A 20,793-nucleotide genomic window follows, 5' to 3' on the forward strand; every position below is an offset into this window, starting at 1 on the left:
CCACCTGGGTCCTCCTACACTCTCCAGTTCCTATGTACACTATGGTATTAGCTGAGGTATCGTGTGGTGTGTAGTATTTTTTTAAAATCACCAATTTGTGGGAAAGCACATGAATGAAGTGCAGAAATAGACAGCAGAAGTACTCCAGGCATGCAGGTGTGGATGGTAATTCATAAGGCATAGCTGGAATTTACATATTTTGGAAAAGGTTGAATGTAGACACTGGCTTGCAAGAATGCATATATCTCTAATAATTATTTCAAAGTTTGAGAATGGACTTTAGTTATAGTTAAAACAACAGAAGATGTGTTTGAATATAGTTTAAGCATAGGAATTAAAATATAATTAATACAATAAAGAATGTGCCCAAAATCTCCAAAGCCAGCATTAAATGCATCTCCTACATCCACATGGTGCATTTTCCATCTTCTGTGAGAGTCACACAAGTCTTCAATGTGACCTCATCCTCCCGCTGAACAAATCTCCCCCAAGGCGCTGTCATAGATAGTTTGTAAAGTAGTTTGGAAAAAGGTTGAACATAATGACAAAGCTCCTCTTCTCACTGATCTTCACCTTAAAAGCAGATTACATTTTAACCTGTACCAAAGTGATGGAAAGAGGAAAATGCGGAGAAAGAAAGTAACTCCTCATGATCCAAAGCACCCACCCTCATCTTGTGAAACAGTGTTATGGCTTGTGGATGTATGGCTGCGACTGGACTAGGCTCATTTGTCTTCATTGATGATGTGACTGCCGACTGCGGGATGAATTCTGAAATGTACAGAAACATCTTATCTGCTCAGATCCATTCAGATGCCTCAAAACTCATTGGATGGCACTTTACTGTGTAGCACAACAAAGACCCCAAACATACTGATAAAGCAATAAGGGAGTTTTTCAGGACCAAAAAAGAAAGAAATGTTCTTGACTGGACAAGTCAATCACCTGGCCTGAATGCAATTGCACATATGAACATTGAGCATCGTTGAAGACAGGACTGAAGGCAAAAAGCCCCAGAAACAAACAGGTCCTGATGATGGCTCTAGTACAGACTTGACAGAGCATCACCAGGGAACATACCCAATGTCTGATGATGTCTATGGATCGCAGACTTCAGGCAGTCATCAAATGCAACGATTTGCAACCAAGTATTAAATATAACTTTATTTCAGATTGTTAATTTGTCCCATTACTTTTGCCCCCTTAAAATGGAGTAACTGTGAATAAAAAAAGCTATAATTCTTAAGAAGTTCACCTGAAGTGGTTGTAAATACCGTCAAAATAAAGCTGGCAGTCTGCACTTTAACCTCGAACTTCAAGGCTTCTCACAAAAGGCTTCAAGGCTGCTGACAAACAAATCGTTGCAAACACCATAATCAGGCAGTTTACTGACAGACTGAAAATCACAGACATGCCACAGTATTAATACAGTTCAGCAGTAGCTTACTACAGCAAAAGACAGAAATAGAGTCTTCATCTAAACTGTTCATTCAGGTGGAACTATCAACACACTAAGCCTTGGAGAATGCAGCTTTTACCATGGAAACATACAAGAGTTAATCATTTTGTTTGTTATTCATGTTCATCATGGTATTATAATGTCACTTGACTGCCATTAGTCTTGTTGCTCTCAGTAATATAGCAGAATTAACTTCTGAAAGACAGAAAACTAGATTTATATTTATACAAATAATCCAAATCCAAATTACTTCTTTTATTTTATACATGTACAAAAAAGGATTCACTAGTATATAGCCCCAAAAAAATGTTTTTATCATTGCAGCTTATCATTTAAAAAAATATTAAATATCAAAGTATTTGTTTTACAATTCTCAGAAGATTGTTTAAGAGCAGAACAGAGGTGCAAAAGCCATGAAATTGGGCGGATGCGTTATTGAAGGAAGAGGGGAGAGAGGTGTTCCATCTCTGAATGTGACATGAGAGCCGGGGCCTGACAGTGATGTGATGTACTGCGCGTCCAGCTGCTCGCTCGTAACGAATGCGCAGACTCGCCGCTACTTCCTCTGCCCCAGCGGTCAGGCCTTTTTAAAGCCCATCTTGGTGATGAATGGCAGTCCTGGTGCACGCTGGGGGATGAGACAGTGTAGGCCGGTTTCCTTCTATGCAGATGCACACACAGCCTGCACGGTTTGCGCAGCCCTTTGGAAAATAAAACAAGCGCAGAAAAAAAAAGAAAAAGAAAAAAAAAAAACAGGACATTGATTCCCCGTTAAACTGTGAGGATTAACCGAGGGTCCGTCCGTAAGTAATGCCATTTGGCCCTGAGTCAGCGCAGGGGCCCTGTGGGCCAGCCGAGCGGCCCCACATATATTCATTACTGTTCATTTAGATTTAGCCGCGCCATAGATCAGGCGGGAAAGGGCATGAAGGGACTTCCCTTTCCTCCGGCACAACAATCCGTCTCCCGGGCGATGGTAACCAGGTGGTGTTGTGGTGCCGTTTGATCCATCGGTGTCATTAACGCGCAGCACAGCGAGCGGTGACGGCAAGGCCAGGAGCATCCGGCCCCCGGCACACTGACTTGATATTCACCAATGGGATGACTCCAGCACACGTGCGCCCACAACCACACACTGAAGCATGACGCAGACACATCCATATAAATACATGCACTGTTATGCACATGTACACACATGTGCACCCACGGACCACACATGCACTCGCATTCACAGATGAACACGTACGTATACATGTGCCAATAACCCGCATTCACAGCAATACTGTGGTGCTGCTGGTACCTTGTGTTTTTTTGTCTTATGTGAGCAATTTTGTTAACATGCGACAAACCCAATATGAATCCACTCAGTAGAACTGTTGGGTGGGGTGGGGGGGGTGGGGGGGTGGGAGATTCATTTGAGTCCTGAAGAGTCGCATGTTCCTTGTGATCGGATTCTGAATCTAACAGAAGTTATGTCAATAGCTTCTTGCAGCAGTGCCTCTTAACCTTCACACAGGAGCAGTGACGTGAAATTATGCATGCGTCATCTGTGAGACAGAATGTAAGCTCAGACACGCAAGTGATGCAAATACATGTGTGCATGCTCACGCACACATACAAGCACGCAAATAAATACTCACATACAAATACATTTACACTTCTACACACACATTTGCATTCACAAGCACATGCATACGCACATGCATTCCCTCTCTTACATATACAGTATGCACATATATTACACACGCACACAATCTCACACACACATACACTCTCTCTCTCTCTCTCTCTCTGAGTATGCACACAGAAACCCACATTATATCTGTCTTTCTCACTCAAACCCAACCATGTCACACACACAAACACAAACACAAAAATAGCCAAGACTGAGACCTATAAGCAGTACAATATGAAGATGCAGAAACACTTCTATGTATTCTTGCATTTGCCTGTGGAGTCTCCACGCAAATCACTCTCAGTGTTCATTATCTCACTGATGGATAGAATAACTCCTCCCAAGGCAACGTGTCCGCAACCGTGTGACTCTGTGTCACTGGCCGTATTTCCCGACATTGTTTTTTTATGCTTGCAATCGAGCCTGTGAGATTTATTTCACCTAACATGACACAGGAAACCAGATCGTGCCCGTCGATACAAAGTGTGCATGCCCACCTGCGTTCCATTCTGTTCCATTAGGCATACGGGTTATGTACATGTCCTCACAGAGAGGCACCTGCTTTTAAAGCCCCCGCTAATTCATCTTCCTCCCTCTGGCAGTTGAGGCAATGGACACACCCCAGATTCATATTTTAAACTCCTCTCTTTGAATCCAGCAGATCCCTGGGAAGACCACTTTAAGCTGATTTATTGCGAGGATGCAGAGGTCAGATGAGGGGCAGCGCTGAGCTGGGTAATATAATGCCATCTCCGGCTCCCGCCAGTGACTTCTCCACTGCCTCTTTTTAATGCTCGAGTTCAAGACAGATTCTCTGACCTTTGATGAATGCGCTCCTAATAACGGCACGCTCCTTCATTCAGTTTCTCGGTTTAGAGGCGGTGAGATGACAGGGTGAACAAATGCGTGCGAGGCTGTCTTTAAATGTCCCTCTTTGCATGCAGTCACGGGTTTGTGGCTTCCATCTCGCCGTGCCTATTTTTAACAGGAAGTTCCTTCAACCATGTCTGCCTTTTTATGGCACAATAGGCTCCCCCTGATTGGGGAACCTGTTTCATACCTAAATACAAAAAAAAAGTATACTTGCACATGCTGTGCACATGTGCAGTCGCAGAGCAAAATCTGAGAAACTGAGATAACTCAAGATCAGAGAAACCCAGATAAACAAAGCAATGGGTAAGTATGGTTTCCATAGTCCCCAGGGTTTACATATGCTGTCAATCAACAACTCATGAAAACCAATCAGGACCAACCAAATCAGACCAAAGCACAATCATTGTCAAATCAACAAGTCACCAATAACATATGCCAGTGCGGTCCAATTTTGGGAATCCTTGTGTCAAAACCAGATGTAAGATGTGCATCAGTTTCATAGTTTTTTAATCAGAACAATTCTGACACAGTAACCCTAGTTTTTGTTTTGACTGAAAGATACCATATAATCTGTCAGGTCTTTACATTTATGATGATAAAATTGTTAGACAGATTAGCAATGCTAATTGCTATTAGACTGAAAATAGACTGATCATTTCGAGGGAATCACAGTATATAAAGAACATGACTCAAACTTAGATATATAATGAGAATATAATGCATTATAAAGACATTGAATAAACAGTGCCTTGGATTTTGATGCTCAAGATTGCATTGGTTATGATGTAACTGGTTCCCTGAGTGAAGCGGCTATCTCTCCACACTGTTTCATATTCCATATGCATGGAAATGATCCCCCTGGTCAGGAGACATAGATTAGTGCTCCATAAAGCACCAGTGGCATGGTATTACTGAACATTTCATCAAGCCTCTCTCCAAGCGGCCTAGAGCTTGAGAATAAGCAGTATGTTCTTTTTTGTATTGAGACTCTCTCTCAATTCTGTTACATATTCCATGTATGGGCGACTCTGTGAGACACACAGTGAGGGGACAGTGCAATTGCATCCCACAAAATACAAAAGAATATAACATACCTGGAGGCCCCTGGTGTGCTAATGTATCATTTCCCAAAGGGGGAAATCGCCTTTTGCTTGGCTGAAGCGGTGCCAGATCTCCTGGACCTCCTGGGGATGGAGCCTTCATTCCCCTGGGTCTGGGCCCCCTCTCGACAGCTGAACTGTGGTGATATTCATAGGTCCTGGCACATGTACCACTCTGCTGTCTGTTCTGACCAGAATATGGTGGCCCTGCAAGTGTGGCAGAAAATGATGGAGAGCAAGTAGAACTGCCCTCAGCTCTAAAACATTTATGTTCTGAAATGCTCAGGTCCCAGTCCAACAGCAGGTCACCCCCTAGTCCTTGTGGGCTACACTCCAACCCTCTACGGACACATCTATTGATATCATCTGGGGAAGTATTACTGGACCCAGAGTGTTTCCTCTCACCACATTGCCTGGGTCCTCCCACCAGTAGAGGGCCACCCGCAGCCTCAAACTGACTGGAACCTTGGTTTCCAGGGACTTCAGGGGATATAGCCCAAGCCCCAGGAGGCACCCCTGCAGAGAGCGCTTGTGAAAGAGGGCTAAACAGACTACCAAGACCATTGCTGCCATGAGGCCCATGAGGCAGAGACACAGCTTCCAGTTGACCCTTACCTCTGGTCAGATTTGGAAAAGACAGGCCCTGAAAATCTCCTGCCTCTCTAGCGTCAAGGTCAAAGTTATGGTTCTAGAGTCCGGAACCATAGCCAGGCACTGTGGTGTCCAAGAGGATTCCAACCTGCTCTTTTTAAAGTTCATATGAAGGGCCGAAGCTTGAATGTATTCAATGAGCATGGTTACATGCTGGTGGTACTGCTGCTATGTGTGTTAGCTGTGCAGCTGTGAGCAATAAAAGCAAAGACCTACTAGCTTTTCTTTCAGTATTTGTTTCCTTGTTCTAACGCTTGCCTTTTTGTGTGCTTGATGTACTGCATACCTTTACAGTACTTCTGTTGCTTTAACCAACCCATAAGCACAGGACTCCTGAATGTGTCAGCAATGCTACTACATGCAATACATCCAATAGAGTACCAGCAATCAGACCCTGGTAAAACCCCAAAGTATGACTGGGAAGCTCAAGAAATATACAAGCAAACAGCTGCCCTGGGAGGCTGCCAAGAGACAGACGCTCTCGCCTTACAGCTTGGTAAGTGAACAATAAAGCTGTTGCCTGTGAGAATGTTTGTTGTTGCTTTGTCTTCCAATCTACACGGCTTGCAACCTGCCAGGTGTAGATCAAATGATCTGTGATACCACCACACCTGCCCAGCTGCTTTATAGAGCACTAATCAAGGCGTGGCTGGTGCAGTTGGTGTATCCTAAAAATTATCCACATCTGGGGAGATACTTCACTGCGGGGATCATTTCGGTACATAGACTACTGCAAGTGAAGCTCATCCTGTTAAGGCTCTGTTCTAGTCTTGTGGATGGGTCCCAAGGCTCGGTATCAGATTTGGACCTTGCCAGTTCTGGCAGAGGACCAGCAACCCTACAGGGTGACGCATAATAGGCCATTGTGTTTACCCCTGAATCGTGTTGCCCCACTCTGCTTGTGCAGGCTACTTATGAAACGTTCTCCTCTCCAATATGTGCGCAATCTGAACTGATTGACTGAGGAGGAAAAATAAGCAGTTGTCATGTCTTGGAAGAGAGATACTTTTGTCTAAGCTCTCCTCAAATGAACACGGAGATTACAATTATGGGTATGAACACACACACACGTACACATACATAAATTGGGAATTTCATAATTGGGAAAAAAATTGTGATAGAATTGTTTTTTTTTTTTGTTTGTTTGTTTTTAAGAACATTCATTGTCCAGCACTATCTTCTGATGGACAGGGAGTTTGTGAAATACAGGAGTGCTATCATCTGTCACCGCAAGGTAGAAATGAGATCGGCAAGGTTGCAGTTTGCATGAGGAATGCTTCCTGTTCCTGTCCTTGGGGACAGAGGCGTGAAATATCACGCTTTCTGCATTTATGTCCTAATGGAATTTATTCATTGCTTTTTCTTTGCTTGTCGCTTGTAAGGTCTAAGAGCTGTGCAAAAACCATATTTGTCTTAATAAACAAAGTAATCTAAAGTAACCATATATTTCTTAGGTCTTATCACAACTGCAGAAGGTGGTTGTTCACAGATAATATAGTGAGAGTGTCTTGACATCACTAAAGATTTGATCATCTGGGCTCCAAGACTGTGTACCAGATGACTGTGGTGAAATACCAAAGCTACTACTTTTCAGGGATCGACTTATGACAGGCAGTCTGTGAGGTGCCATACAGACCATAGATTCTCAGATAGCCACAATGTGCAATGAGTCCAACTAAATCAAACCAGTTTGCAGATTGTCTTTGCCTTTAAAAGTGGTCAGGATTAAATCAATATTTGTCAATTTCTTGGTTTTATGGCTAAATACATAATGTTAAATACATAAATTGTTAATTTCATTATTCATCAACAACAGTTGACTGTGAAGACAGTCTGCAATCTGGTTTGAATTAGTTGGACTCATTACATATTGTGGCTTTTCCAGAGTATTTTACACAAATGACGGTTCTACCTACAATCCATTTCCACAGCTGGACATTTACAGAAATAATTCACGTTAAGTAACTTGCTCAAGCATACGACAAGCACAACAGCTGAGAGTTGACCTGACAAACTTTAGTTAGGCGCTCTGGAAAAGAACATCTGCTACATTATATAATGTAACAAAAGAACCTTTAGGAAAAAATAACGTGAAATTTTCCTATTCACATTTGAAAATCACAATTTCACTTGGAATTTTACATTGTCACCTGAATTAAAATATTAACATGAAAAACAAAATGTCACATGTGAACTGGACATTTTCACATGTGACTGGCTTTTTTCAAATGTGAATGAAGATTTCCACATTTTATAAGTGGGATTATTTTTCTAGGTCACGCGTACTTTTCACATGTTGGGTGTTCGTATGTGGTTTTTGAATGTTATGTAAGGGGAGTCAAGAGAAGGAGGCCGCCTGGGCAGAGATTTAATGTGAACATATATTTTATAGTATAGCAAAATACAATAATCTTGATCATGCAAATTAGTCACTCAGATAAACCATTTTGCATTTGCATTTTTAAAAAATGCATTCAGCCCACCCCCACCCTGAAAAAAAAACCGAAAATACTCAAAAGTCTAGAAGCAACTGATATTTTTCTGTAGCGTGTCGCTCAATAAGTTAGAAAAGCTTGTAGTGTTGCATTCACGACTGAATTGAATTGAATTGGATGTGCTGGCTGTGTGAAATCCAACAGCCGCTTCATTGAGGGGGACTGCCGAATTGAGGCGAGCAACTGGCCGCGTTTTGGAAACCGGAGCGCGAGCTGCCCCCTAGCTCCTCGGGTTAAGGGAATGATGGATATTTATCAGCGCGGCGAAGCGTAAGGAGGACTCATTTGCAAGGGAAATGCACCCTTTATTAGTTAATGTCTGCTTTCTCTCCACAGGGGAGACACCTAATTGCAGCTTGAGACATAGTGCAGTTTCCGTCTGTTCCTGCCGGTCTGCGCGAGGAAGCCCGTTCCCCGTCTTAGGGAGAGACGTGTAATTACAATGTTTAACTGATTACGGTTCGGAAATGAATCATTTGTAACCAACACAGCGAACACAGAAAACCCTCCAGTTGCTTGAGAACTGTATTGGGATTTTAAATGCGAGCTTGTATAAAATTTCATTTTTCCTTCGGAATTGCTCTTTTATTACTTTGCTTCTGTGCATATTATTATTATTATTATTATTATTATATGATGTCTGACAGACACTGGTCTCTTTCTCATTAGAGCTCTTTTAGCTTTTATGTGTGTGTGTGTTGTAAGTGCTGCCAGTCATAGTGATTCTCACCAAGGAGAGCAGGACCATGTTTACTAAATTTAAGGACAAATGTTGATTTAATTCCAGCCAATGTCTGTCTATTTTATTTTAAATTGAAGCAAAATTTTAAAAACCAAGTGATTGGCCTGATTATAAATTTGATGGCAGAGGCTGGAGCCAATACCAGGATGTGCAAGTTGACTCTTTTTTTTTTTAGGAAGAGGTTTCCTTTAACACCAGAGGCCTGTCTGACCTTAGTCACCCAACGCCAGACATGATTCCATGAGTCTAGTATTCAATATACTTTCTACAATGGAAGACTCAACCACATGCATAAAAGAAAACTGCAGCAGTAGAGATGAATACACACTGACTGTACTCTCCAACTATGGATTTTCGCTCAGTCTCAATCTTGTTAGTATGCTTTTTCCCGACAGGATTACTGCAGAAACTTGAAAGACTCAATTCATGAGCAGCCACCTTTCATTCTGTTCTGCTGAAGAATTGTATATGAGAACATTGTGTACTGGGAACTGAGAATTGCATACTAAGAAACTGAATATTAAACAATTTTAAAAACTATACATTTCCAATATTTCAAAGAAGTATGAAGAATGATTACAGAATTCAATACACAGAACAGTATGCTCCAATCTGTCTTACCACTGAAAGTATTCTACCTTAGGGGTGACATTTGAACAGGTAACTTAATATTTTCATGTTTTAAAATTTTGTTTCTTTTTTTTTAAAGATGAATAACAGAAACCTAACATTAGCAGATTCCAAGCACAAGGGGGCAGCAGAGTTAAACAACAAACCTAAGTTAGAGTCAAAACTACAGGTACAGTTTTCTCTGACCATGACAGGCAAACGAATCTAAGATCATAAAATCAGTAGCCCCATTCCTCCACACACACACACACACACACACACTCAGTGGGAGTAGCTGGCTGTAGACATACCTGGCCATATTGGTAAGGTCAAGTGCGAAGACAACACCACTCATCAGAGTTCTGCTGAAATGTGGCACACTGGCAAACTTCACGTAAAATCGTTTTTCTTCTCTTTTGTAGTGTGAGCACAGACAGTCGAGATGACACAAACAGGTGTGAGTTGCAGGTAAGTGAATGCAAGGACAGCGCAGTTCCTTGTTCCCATAACACACTGCCACACAGTGAGCCAATCCCGAGTCTAACCTTTCCGGCGCCTTCTCTTTTCCCCACCCATTGCAGCAGCGGACTTCCAGCCAGCAGAGAGAAAAGTCTGCCCAGCAAAAAAAGTCTAGAGGAAAAATATATTCATTCATTTATTTACAAAATTTAGTTGACAGGGACAGTGCACAATAATTAGCATGCTGCAAGCGTATTAGCATCAGTTGAAAGGTGCCAGATTTAGCTGAGCGGCCAATTTCCCTCGTTAGTCTCTGGGCTGATGATTGTTTTGCATTTTATTTATTTATTTTTTTTTTTGGATAAATAGTTCAGAGGTTTTTATCCAGCCACAGTACCCTTTTGGATACAAGACAAAAATTAAGATTTGGTGACCAAGTAACTCACCAAATGATCATCATAAACTATATGATAATTATGTGTGCCCATAATGATATCACCTTGAACTCTATTCCAGAAAATTGAATGTTACCAAATTCAAGGTCATTCTTTTGCCTAATATACAGTATAATGAGCACGCAATGAGGTTGACCATAAGAAATAAATAATGCACATCAATTGTTCAATACATTGGTCGCCCCCTAGTGGTTATCAAATGAATCAAATGGAAATTAACCATCAGTGCACTATTGTCAGGTACAAAACAAACTTTAAAAAAAAAAAAAATTATCATTTTATTACAACATACACTACAAAATAAAACAATAATACCCCATGGAAATCACATTTGTCCAAAAATGTCCACACACAATAGTCATTCTTTTTGTTCCAGAAAAGCCCACAATTAAGGATTTACTGCATGTGCTGCAACAGCAAGATAACTGTGCAAGGCACAGTCAGCACTGTTAAATATGAGCTGTTATGCAGGTTTTGCACATTTAAACAAGCCGTTCTATGACCCTTAACACAGTGAAAGAACAAAGGTCTATTTTTCAGAAAAACACATTTTATCCACCACCAAACAACACGATTGTTAATATTTTCAAAACCTTACACTTCCCTGAAGTCCTTAAAATGCTTACATACTGTGCTGCTGTTAAAAAGTGACTCAGTTAAAAAAGACAGATTTAGTCCATAGCTTCATTGTAACATTCATGGAATCGACAATGCTGAAATTATCACTTGATATGTCCACATCTTGTCTTTTATTTAGACAGACACACGAAACGTGAGGCAGAAAATGAGAGGCTAGCAGGCTTGTTCGGGAGCTCTGTTTAGCTGCAACAGTACAGTCAGAACCACACATGTTGTTCTTAATACAAATTGATGGCTAAAACACACATTCATTTAAAGCTTTTCCCAGAAATATCCATGATACATGTTTTGATGAGTGCCATTTTTTGTTACATTTTTGGCCAGCGTAACTGATTACATGTTATATTGCAAAAGTATCATTTGCAAAAGGTAGTAGCAGAATATTCACACTCTTCCTTCAGAAACAAATGCGTGTGAATCCACAACCCTGGACAGAACAGCTCTTCATGCACTTCATTTTCATGTATCTTCATAACCTGCAGAAGGTAATCTGGAGCAACAGCAACTTGGCAATTGAAGCGGAGCTTTCAAGGGCAACACAGTTACAAAAACTTGCTAATATAACTACCTGCACGTTTTTTTTCTGAGTGATTTTCAAGACTAGTCTGATGAAACCCCTATCCTGCCTTCCAAAGAAACAACCTCTTGAGAAGGAGGCTAAAACAACATTTTAAAATCAAGCAAGTACTTCATATGCTATTATCATACCAGGTTAAAAAAATCCTAATTAAAACCATGCTATTTACAGTTTTTGTCTGCACATAAGTCAGTAATTGCGCATACTGACTTCAGACGCTAAACAAGGTAGTCATTATCATTCAACAAATGTCCAGCTTTGATACAGTCCTTCACCCAGGTTTCTCCCACAATCTTAAACTTCTTGGTAAAGACTCTTCTGAGAGTTCTTAATGGCATGATTCTGGTTTCCTCAGCAACAATGACATGAGACACCCCTTCCACCAGCGTGGACTCCACTGTCCCCCCGTGGAAACGGAACTCCAGCGCCCGTGTGTCCAAACATGTTGAAGGGATATAGCTCTTCGGGTCCCCAATGTCAGAGCAACGGTCCATGTACACTCTGAAGGGTCTGAACATGCTTGTGGGAAGGTCATCCAGGCCGTACCTTGCTTCTACATCTGCGATGGAAGGCAAGTCTTCCTCCTTCATGCGGATCCTCCCAAAGACCTCTTTCAACTGCTGCTCATCCGTGTTAGCCGAGTAGCTGTCCCCGAACTGGTCGTACTCCTTGGCAAAGTGTTCCTTTGTGGGTGGAGACATATGGATCATGTGACGGGGTTGCCACGGAACCACCTGCTTCCTCTCCAGGCACTCAAGCAGCCAGGTGGCCCACACCACGTCATGCTGGTCGGCGGCAATCAGGTTCTTCACCCTCATGTTCTCCACAGCAGCTATCACGCAGTAGGTGTCCTTGCCTGGGTTCTGGACTACGATGCCTCCACAACTGGCTACCCCCTTCTCCAGATCGGCCTTGGAGTGCTCATCATTCCCATTCAATACGCAGAACTCCACATCCTCAAACATGTCAGTCTCTTTCGCCACACCAGACAGGTCCTGTGCCTTAAAATGGTCTATTATCCCGATGGCTTTCTTAGGCTTTGCCACTAGCTTCCGCTTCTTCTTCTGTGGCTCGTCATCATTGAGAAGAAGGTGTCTCGATGCTAACTTCCCGGAAGACTTGCTTCTGTACTGCTCCAGGTCCGCTAAAGTCATGCACTGATGCCATTCCTTATCCTCCCTCATCCTCTCGATCCTGGGAAATCGAAGCGAGCAATTTGTCTTATACATGTCACTGTCGACTATTTCGGCTGCTTTAACCTGAATGATCACAGAATCCCAGGGTTCAATGTACACCTCTGGTTTCTCTGTAGTACAAAGGATCGATGCTGGGGGATCATTCTTACGGTAGACTTTCCAGTGCTTGGCCAGTTTCAAGCCCAGGTCGTAAAGCTCCTTCATAGTGTAACCTGAACCAATACGGCAAAAAGAATGGAACACCGATGGCTTCTCTCCAGGTTCAGGAGTCTCAGCAACTGCACACAGGAAGTGGGACATCATCCCACCCCGCCTGCCTTTTCCCCAGTACCCCCCGATGATCAGCAAGTCAAGTTCGTCCATCAGGCCGTCCATATACTCTGGCTTGAGCTTCAGCCAACCCTCCCCTCGTTTGTCTGGCTTGTAGATGGACAGTGGGTCCTTCACCATGATTCCTTCTTCCCGGTTGTCAATCGCTTCATTGAGGGCGTCCACCACTTCCTGCATTGTTTTGGCTTCGGTTTTCTGCACCAGCTGCATCCGGCCCTTTATCGGGGTGAAGACCGTCTGAAGCATCTCGTCCCGCTTCTTCAGAGTTTCATTTCCCAACTTCTGGTCATTGAGTAGCAAGACATCAAAGACACAGAAACAGGTCTGCAGTTCAGAGTCATCAACTAACCTCTTAATGTCAAACTTTGTGCCTTTCTGTATGAAGGCATCAACAGTGAGGTTGTATGCCATCATCTCACCATCCAAGATGCAGTTCCTCACATGGGGCTTGAAGATATTGTGAATGAAGGGCGTCAGAGAACCCTGTAATGGCGAGGCCCCGAACTGCTGTGTGTACTCATAGGAGTTGCGTGTAAAATACTTGTACACATCCCCGTCCTTGTGCACCTGGATGCGCTCGCCGTCCAGCTTGGTCTCGATGAAGAAGCTCCGGTTGTTCATCTGCTTCTCCACCTGTTTCACGTTGGCGACTGCTGCCAGCATAGGCCTGAAAGCCGAGAAGAGCCCGATGGACACCTCGCTGAGGGACACAGAGGGGTCATGGAGCTGCCGGCACACTTTGTCCAGGTCCGTGGTGACGTTGTAGAGCTCGGCCGCGTCGCGGTGGAAGACATGCAGGACCGTCTCTTTGCTCATCCCAAGCTTCATGTCTTTCAGAATCATGCGGATCAGCCACTTCTGCTCCAGGGCTGAGCTCTGGGTGATCAGGTGCAACAGGTTCTTTTTCACCAAATCCTTCTGCTTACTTGCGTTATTCAGAGCAACCGAGTCCAAGAAGTCGTTCACCTCTTTAATGGTTAGATTCCCCTGACTTGTGCACCTTTTCTTCAAAACAAAGTAGGCCATAAGGGCAAAATCCCCAGCTTCTCCTTGCGATGTAGTAGGAGCGCGGTAATTGAGAAGTTTATGTGCTTCAGGACCGTTCTTCGGAAGACCCAAAACATCGATGTAGAGTTTAGCCAGCATGTTTTCCTTTATGCCATAGGCCATCCTCTCTCGCTCAAACGAGGGAACTATGAGACGCATAGCTGGGTAAAATGAGTCTGTGGTGTTTGGGTTATCTTTGTGGAGAGCAGCATGGAACTTTCTCCAGGAATCCAGGAAGTCTCTCAGACACTTAGTTTTATCTGGTCTGAGTTTGGCCTTTTGTATTTTTTCCAAAGTGGTGCACAAATGATGAAAGGGTACTTCAGCAGCAACAGAGCCTTCAGATCCTGATTTGGTGTCCAGTGCTGCTGCCATTTTGACAGGTGACACCTTAGAACAAATGAAAGAAAAGTCATATCACTGTATGCTAAAATGCTTTCGTAATGAAAATGTATTACTTCAGGTTGAAAAACATTGTGAAATACTGCTGTACAAAAAAATGGCTGACAGGCCACATTCATAAAATTTGACAGAACATGAAATAAAAATATGGACACAATTTGGATCGCTTTTAAATCATACGCTCCATTGCAAAAATATTCAGTGCAAACACGAATGCTAAGGGAGTGAACTTACCACTGTAGCAAAAATTACTTATGAACATTGTTTCAAGGTATCATTTTAAAAAGTTATTTCCTAACCAAAGAAGTACAATGTGCATTTATACAACAACGGCTGAATTTATTTGTATGACAGCTATGCACTTATCCAGAGGTCCTAACAGACCATAGACCTTAACTTCTGACATCTAATCAATAAATCAGAAACATAGGCTTTTACACCATTACACCAGTTACATTGTAGTGACACATGTCTGGACTTGCATACAGTAGATCAGCTGAGCCATCTCCCTAGAAACAGCTAGCTTAGCTATCCTCAAAACAATGTTAGTGTGAGCCTTGTTAGGAAACATAAATATTACCTCAGTGTAGTCTAACTTATTTATTTCGTGTCTAAAGCATAGTCTGTGTCGTGTTATTTATTACTAAATTATAACGATTTACTTTTCACAAAGACAAACACACAACAAGCTAGCTAGCTAGCTAGCATCTACATAACTGATGTTACAAGTTGACGTTAAGCACGTGTAAATTAGTCATCCTGCTAACAAGCTAGTTAACGTTAGCCGTCCCATATCTGTTGTCAAATTGAACTGTATAATAGTGTAAAGCAAAATGATTAAATAATGCACTGTTGTCATATTCACCCAAGATACATACCCAGCTGTCTAGAATCGAATGCAACTTACATCTGGAAGTGGTCTGTGACTTCTTTTCCTCTTCAGTTAACAAAACCATTTCCGGGTTATTATAGCCACGCCGGAAGCCACCTGTGCAGGGAGTCGTTCTGCAACAACGTATTGGCTTTAGTAATCACTTACCATTTTACATGAAAAACAATAATATGTTTGAATTAATAAAACAATGTATGTTTGTTGTTTTATGATTTTTATTCTGAACTAAGTCTTAAACTTGCTAATGTAGGTATTTGACTTAAGCTACCTACTCAACTATGCAACAGAGGACCTGCCTCTGCTCAAGGAGCTAGCGACTACCCGGAATTTTTACTGTGAGCATTATCGTCCGAAGTCGACTGATTTGCACAGTGCCGACTATCCCGAAATACTTGAAAACAATATCAAAAGAGAATTTCTGCCACTGAATACCGTCGAATTTCATGATGACAGGAGAGAAGTAAGTATGCATCATGTATAATTTAAATTTTACTTTGCCAATTTCTGACAGTAAGCACCGTTTTTCTGTTTCTCGCAAGTTATTTGGTACCAGGATGAGATAGCCAGCCATTCTTACGATTCCTCCACGTCCGTCAGCGAAAACCAAACCTGCTATGCTGCCCTAAGTACGAGCACATGATCGAGATTGGTTCACTGGCAGCTAAGCTTTTAACATTTCTAGTAATAATTAATAGAAACGTCAGCTAACCTAGGTTCCTAACGTTCCATTAGTACGTCTAATGTACCTATCATAATGTGCATGCCTCGCTACATCAAAAGTCTTTTACATTCACGTTAATAAAATGCCTGTAGCTTACATTAGCTCGCAAGCTGACGTGTCAGACAAAATATAATTATATGCATTTTCTATATCACACGCCTCGACTAACATCACCCACCATTAATATGTTATTTAACTCGAGAACGTTAGCCACTGCAGTTTAATACATGGGAAACTGCGGTCAGTATTGGTCATTGTCATTAGCTAGCTGTATCTTCTGATTCCCATAGGCAGAACTTGTCAGTTTTTCACATTAGTTGTTTAGCTTCCTTGAATACTGAATGGTACTAATCTGGGGATTCGTCTGATTCTTGAAGATAAATGCATGTTTGCCGAGGTTGTGAGGTGGTTATGCCTTGGTTCTAAGTCTGGATTTTTTGTAATTCAATCTCCTCATAGCCATTTCTGTTTCCCAGCAGAATAGTGGCTACTTTGAGAAAAGTTAGATATGTTCTCAGACCTCCTAGAATATTATCTCTTAAATGTGCTGGAATGCTTTGTGATTAAGCGACCATTGCTTGCAGCGCCAATTGTCCGTCCCTAGATGGCAGCAGTGGTGGCTTATTTGCTTATCAGCCTTTTTTGGGCCTACATTATTTTAGCTGTCAGATGGCCGTTCCAATCTAACGCCTGACTTGTCTTTTCAAGTCCACTTGCTGATGTAAGCAACAGATCGGAGCATTACCGATTGAGGCAATAAAATTTCAAACATACCGAAATACAGGTTTGATGGTGCTTAATGGAAAGGGTAAGGTAAGCAAAACGGCAGAAAAGAAACCAATTCCAAGGCGTCTACTCTATTAAAATGTCTTTATTTGTAACAGTGGGTCCGGTGCTGGAAGTGAATGGTGTGCGAGCGGCAGGTTGTCACCGTGGTGTTTTGCGGTGTGTGTTCGCAGGGCGGCGGTGCTGTGAGGAAGGTCCCCGGCTGCGCACGCTCGCTCGCTGGCTCGCTCGCTGGCTGGCTGAGATGGAGAAGGCGCGGCGGCTCCGCGGCGCGGCCTGGCGCTGCGCGTCGGTGGCCTGCTCCTGGTCGTGGGGCGCGTGCCGCGTCGGCCTCCTAGCGCTCATCCTCACCTTCCACCTGTACGGCGGCCTGCTCCTGCTGGCGCTCATCGCGGCCTCGGTGGCGGGCCTCCTGTACAAGTTCCAGGACGCCCTGCTCTACTTCCCCGACCAGCCGCCCTCGTCCCGCCTGTACGTGCCCGTGCCCGCCGGCGTCCCGCACGAGAGCGTCTTCGTTCGCGCCAAGGACGGCGTCCGCCTCAACCTCATCCTCCTGCGGCACGCCGCCGAGGGCCCCGCCCCTGTAGCCGGCCCCGCCCCCGGGCCCAGCCCCGCCCCCGCTCCCGGCCCCACCCCCACCGTCATCTACTTCCACGGCAACGCCGGCAACATCGGGCACCGCGTGCCCAACGCGCTGCTCATGCTGGTGAACCTGAAGGTGAACGTGGTGCTGCTGGACTACCGGGGCTACGGGAAGAGCGAGGGGGAGCCCAGCGAGGAGGGCCTGCGCCTGGACGCCGAGGCCGCCCTGGACTACGTCATGACCCGGCCCGACCTGGACAAGACCAAGGTGGTCCTGTTCGGCCGGTCCCTGGGCGGGGCGGTGGCGGTGCGGCTGGCCTCGGAGAACCCGCACCGGGTGGCGGCCCTGATGCTGGAGAACACCTTCCTCAGCATCCCGCACATGGCGGCCACCCTCTTCTCCTTCCTGCCCCTGGGCCACCTGCCGCTCTGGTGCTACAAGAACAAGTTCCTGTCGTACCGGCACGTGGCGCAGTGCCGCATGCCCACGCTCTTCGTCTCGGGCCTGTCGGACCAGCTCATCCCGCCTGTCATGATGAAGCAGCTGTACGAGCTGTCGCCCGCGCGGACTAAGCGCATGGCCGTCTTCCCCGACGGCACGCACAACGACACCTGGCAGTGCCCGGGCTACTTCGCCGCCCTCGAGCAGTTCATAAAGGATCTCCTGACGAGCCACGCCCACCAGGAGGCCGCCGAGGGCGTGGCCAGCGTCACCATCATTTAAGCTGTGCAGCCCGCGCTCCCGGCCCGTGCCACCAGGTGGCGACAAAACTGTAACGGAATGTACTTTCAAAAAAAAAATAATAATCTCATGCACTCTTTGAATGTACTATCTTTCTCATCTGTGTAAATGCATCACCAACACAAATTGCGACAAAAAAAAAAAACTAATTAAAGGGCCTGAGGTTGTGTGAAGCTGAGTACAGAAATGAATTGTAAAATGCCTTTTCGAGTCCCATTTTGAATGTACAGTCTTCTACGGTTATTACGTGTATTGAGTTCTATTACACCCACATGCACACTCATATTTCAAGGCTCTTTTGAAAAAAATATTTCCAAGAAAGGTATGCCAAGTGATGCTTCATTCAGCGTTTGCAGCCAATATAAAACCGGTGCTATGTTCCCTTGTACTCTTTATAGTTCGTATTTTTAAACTGAATTTTAATTTATATATACAGACAGGACAATGCAGAAAATTAGATTCTATAAAGGTGAAGGCATACCAGGTATGTTAGCTTGTCTGTTAGCTTGACAACAAATACAGTTCCTTTTCAGTGTTTACTGGGGGTTGATGCTGGTGTTGGGATTTCTGTAAATGCAGCATTCGATAGTATAGTATTACTGATGGTAATACTGAGAATGTGAATGTGTTTGCCAGTATTGTCAAGGTTTATGATTAATTGTACGTACTTTTGATAATAAACGGTACAGTGCCACTTGGTATACCTTTCTACAACCGCTGTTTCTCAGAATATAATCAAATTATTCATTTTTGCGACAAATTTTGTTTCAGGGAGGCAACATAACCCTGGCTGTCCTTGAGAAATGGCTTGACCTTGAGGGAACTTGGTCTAGGACGATTTCTAATGAGCAAATTGATTCTCGTTATGTCTTTCAGGGAATATAACCATGATGGATAACGCATTAAATCTGTTACTGTACCTCAATTAAATATCCTCCATTGCAGTAATAAGTAAGCCATTTATACAGTAATTTATTGCTTTTTTGCCTTCATGATTTTTTTCAGTTGTAGAAATCTTGTTTCTATAAATGTGGGAAACTGATCTGTTGGGGGGTTGCTCTTCTATTATAATTATAGAAGCTTTTTGAGAATATAGATTTTTATTGGGAAGGACTCTGGTTACTGTCAGAGAATTTCCTGGCATTGTTTTTGCTTTTCGGTTATGGTTTTAGGGAGGAGCTTCCCGGCTGGTTGGTTATGATTCGAAAGTAAACGTTTGCCCGGTTGGTCTTTGCCCAAATTATAGCCAAAATGAAAATTTGCACACAAAATAGCCATATGTTGATATTGAGTGTGGATGCTCTGCAGCCATATATTTCAACACTTCCATGCTTATTTACTAGCATTTTGATAGAGTTTTTAAAAAAAATAGTTTTTAACCATTTTCATATGTCAACCATGTTCATCAACCGAGGAATTGATTTAAGTTCACTGGAAAATGCAAATACTTTTGAGACAGCAATGTGGTTTTTTTTTTTTTAAGTTAAAGTTGAAAAAGAAATTACCAAATACAGCTTATGCATTAAAAATAATAAAAATAACAATAATTATACCAAACTTATGAAAAAATCAGCATTTGTCTTGGTTATGTTTATTATGCTTATGATATTTATTTTCCTGCAGTGAAGCCTTTTACATCATGGTCAGATGGTCATATACTGAATATTCACCCCTGATGCAATGTGCCATATATTCAAGTGTGTCTGGACTGTGGTTCATTGCTTTTTAATGGTCTGACTAGTTTGAAGTTTTCAGTGCTGGGTGTGAATGGGCTTCTACTCTCTCTGAATGGTGAGATCACAAGTTTCGGCAACAAGGGCTGTATCTTTCTGGTTTTCGTGACAACTTCTGGCCTTAATGACTTATTAGCCCAATCATTTACGCCGTCTGGCGTTTTAGCTACGTTTCTTGATAAGTGCATGAATGACTGCCGAATAAGGTTCTTGTGTCCCTGTATGAAACGTTTTTCTGTGATCTGATCCACGAGTGAACCAGTGTTGGTGCAAGCAGTCGGTTAGCTCTTTAGCCAGGGAAATTGGGTCGAAACAAAAACGTGCACACGTTGCCCATCCCTGGGCTAGGCTGACTGTCCCTGTGTGAACCAACCGTAAGAGTCCTTTAGCCATTCTAATTGTATTTGTGTGTGAGTTCTTTTTTTTTCTTTCTTCTATAGCTTAAGGAAATGTATTCTTTTTTTTTAAAGGCACAATCACAATTTCTGTACTGTAACATGCAATAAATCTCAAATAAGTTTCAGCCATTTGTCCCTCTTTCTCACTGCTAGGCTTTGACACGGTGTATTTAAAATAAAAAAAATTTAAGTGCGCTAGGACTGCGCTTTGATCGTGCATTTACATAAGT

The 20,793-nt window shown here is 43.2% G+C and overlaps 2 protein-coding genes across 4 annotated transcripts; one reads left to right on the plus strand and one right to left on the minus strand.

Annotated features, from left to right (window-relative positions):
• Positions 1-10,783: 10,783 nt before the first annotated feature.
• Positions 10,784-15,730, minus strand: lig4 (ligase IV, DNA, ATP-dependent). 3 transcript variants are annotated; one of them, XM_064326543.1, is made up of 2 exons: positions 15,617-15,730; positions 10,784-14,697 (listed from the first exon to the last, which is right to left on the minus strand). In XM_064326543.1, exon 2 carries the CDS (start codon positions 14,680-14,682, stop codon positions 11,953-11,955), a length of 2,730 nt encoding a protein of 909 aa, XP_064182613.1. In that variant the 5' UTR covers positions 14,683-14,697; positions 15,617-15,730; the 3' UTR covers positions 10,784-11,952. The 3 variants fall into 3 exon arrangements, with proteins under 3 accessions (XP_064182613.1, XP_064182612.1, XP_064182614.1); XM_064326542.1 differs by having other exon boundaries at positions 15,588-15,669; XM_064326544.1 differs by lacking the exon at positions 15,617-15,730 and adding an exon at positions 15,575-15,595.
• An 84-nt stretch (positions 15,731-15,814) lies between these two features.
• abhd13 (abhydrolase domain containing 13) lies at positions 15,815-20,688 on the plus strand. The gene is made up of 2 exons (XM_064326545.1): positions 15,815-16,061; positions 17,282-20,688. The coding sequence occupies exon 2, from the start codon at positions 17,353-17,355 to the stop codon at positions 18,412-18,414; it is 1,062 nt and encodes a 353-aa protein (XP_064182615.1). The 5' UTR covers positions 15,815-16,061; positions 17,282-17,352; the 3' UTR covers positions 18,415-20,688.
• Positions 20,689-20,793: the final 105 nt, after the last annotated feature.

Source organism: Anguilla rostrata, chromosome 3 (assembly GCF_018555375.3).
Source record: "Anguilla rostrata isolate EN2019 chromosome 3, ASM1855537v3, whole genome shotgun sequence".
Classification (NCBI taxonomy): domain Eukaryota; kingdom Metazoa; phylum Chordata; class Actinopteri; order Anguilliformes; family Anguillidae; genus Anguilla; species Anguilla rostrata.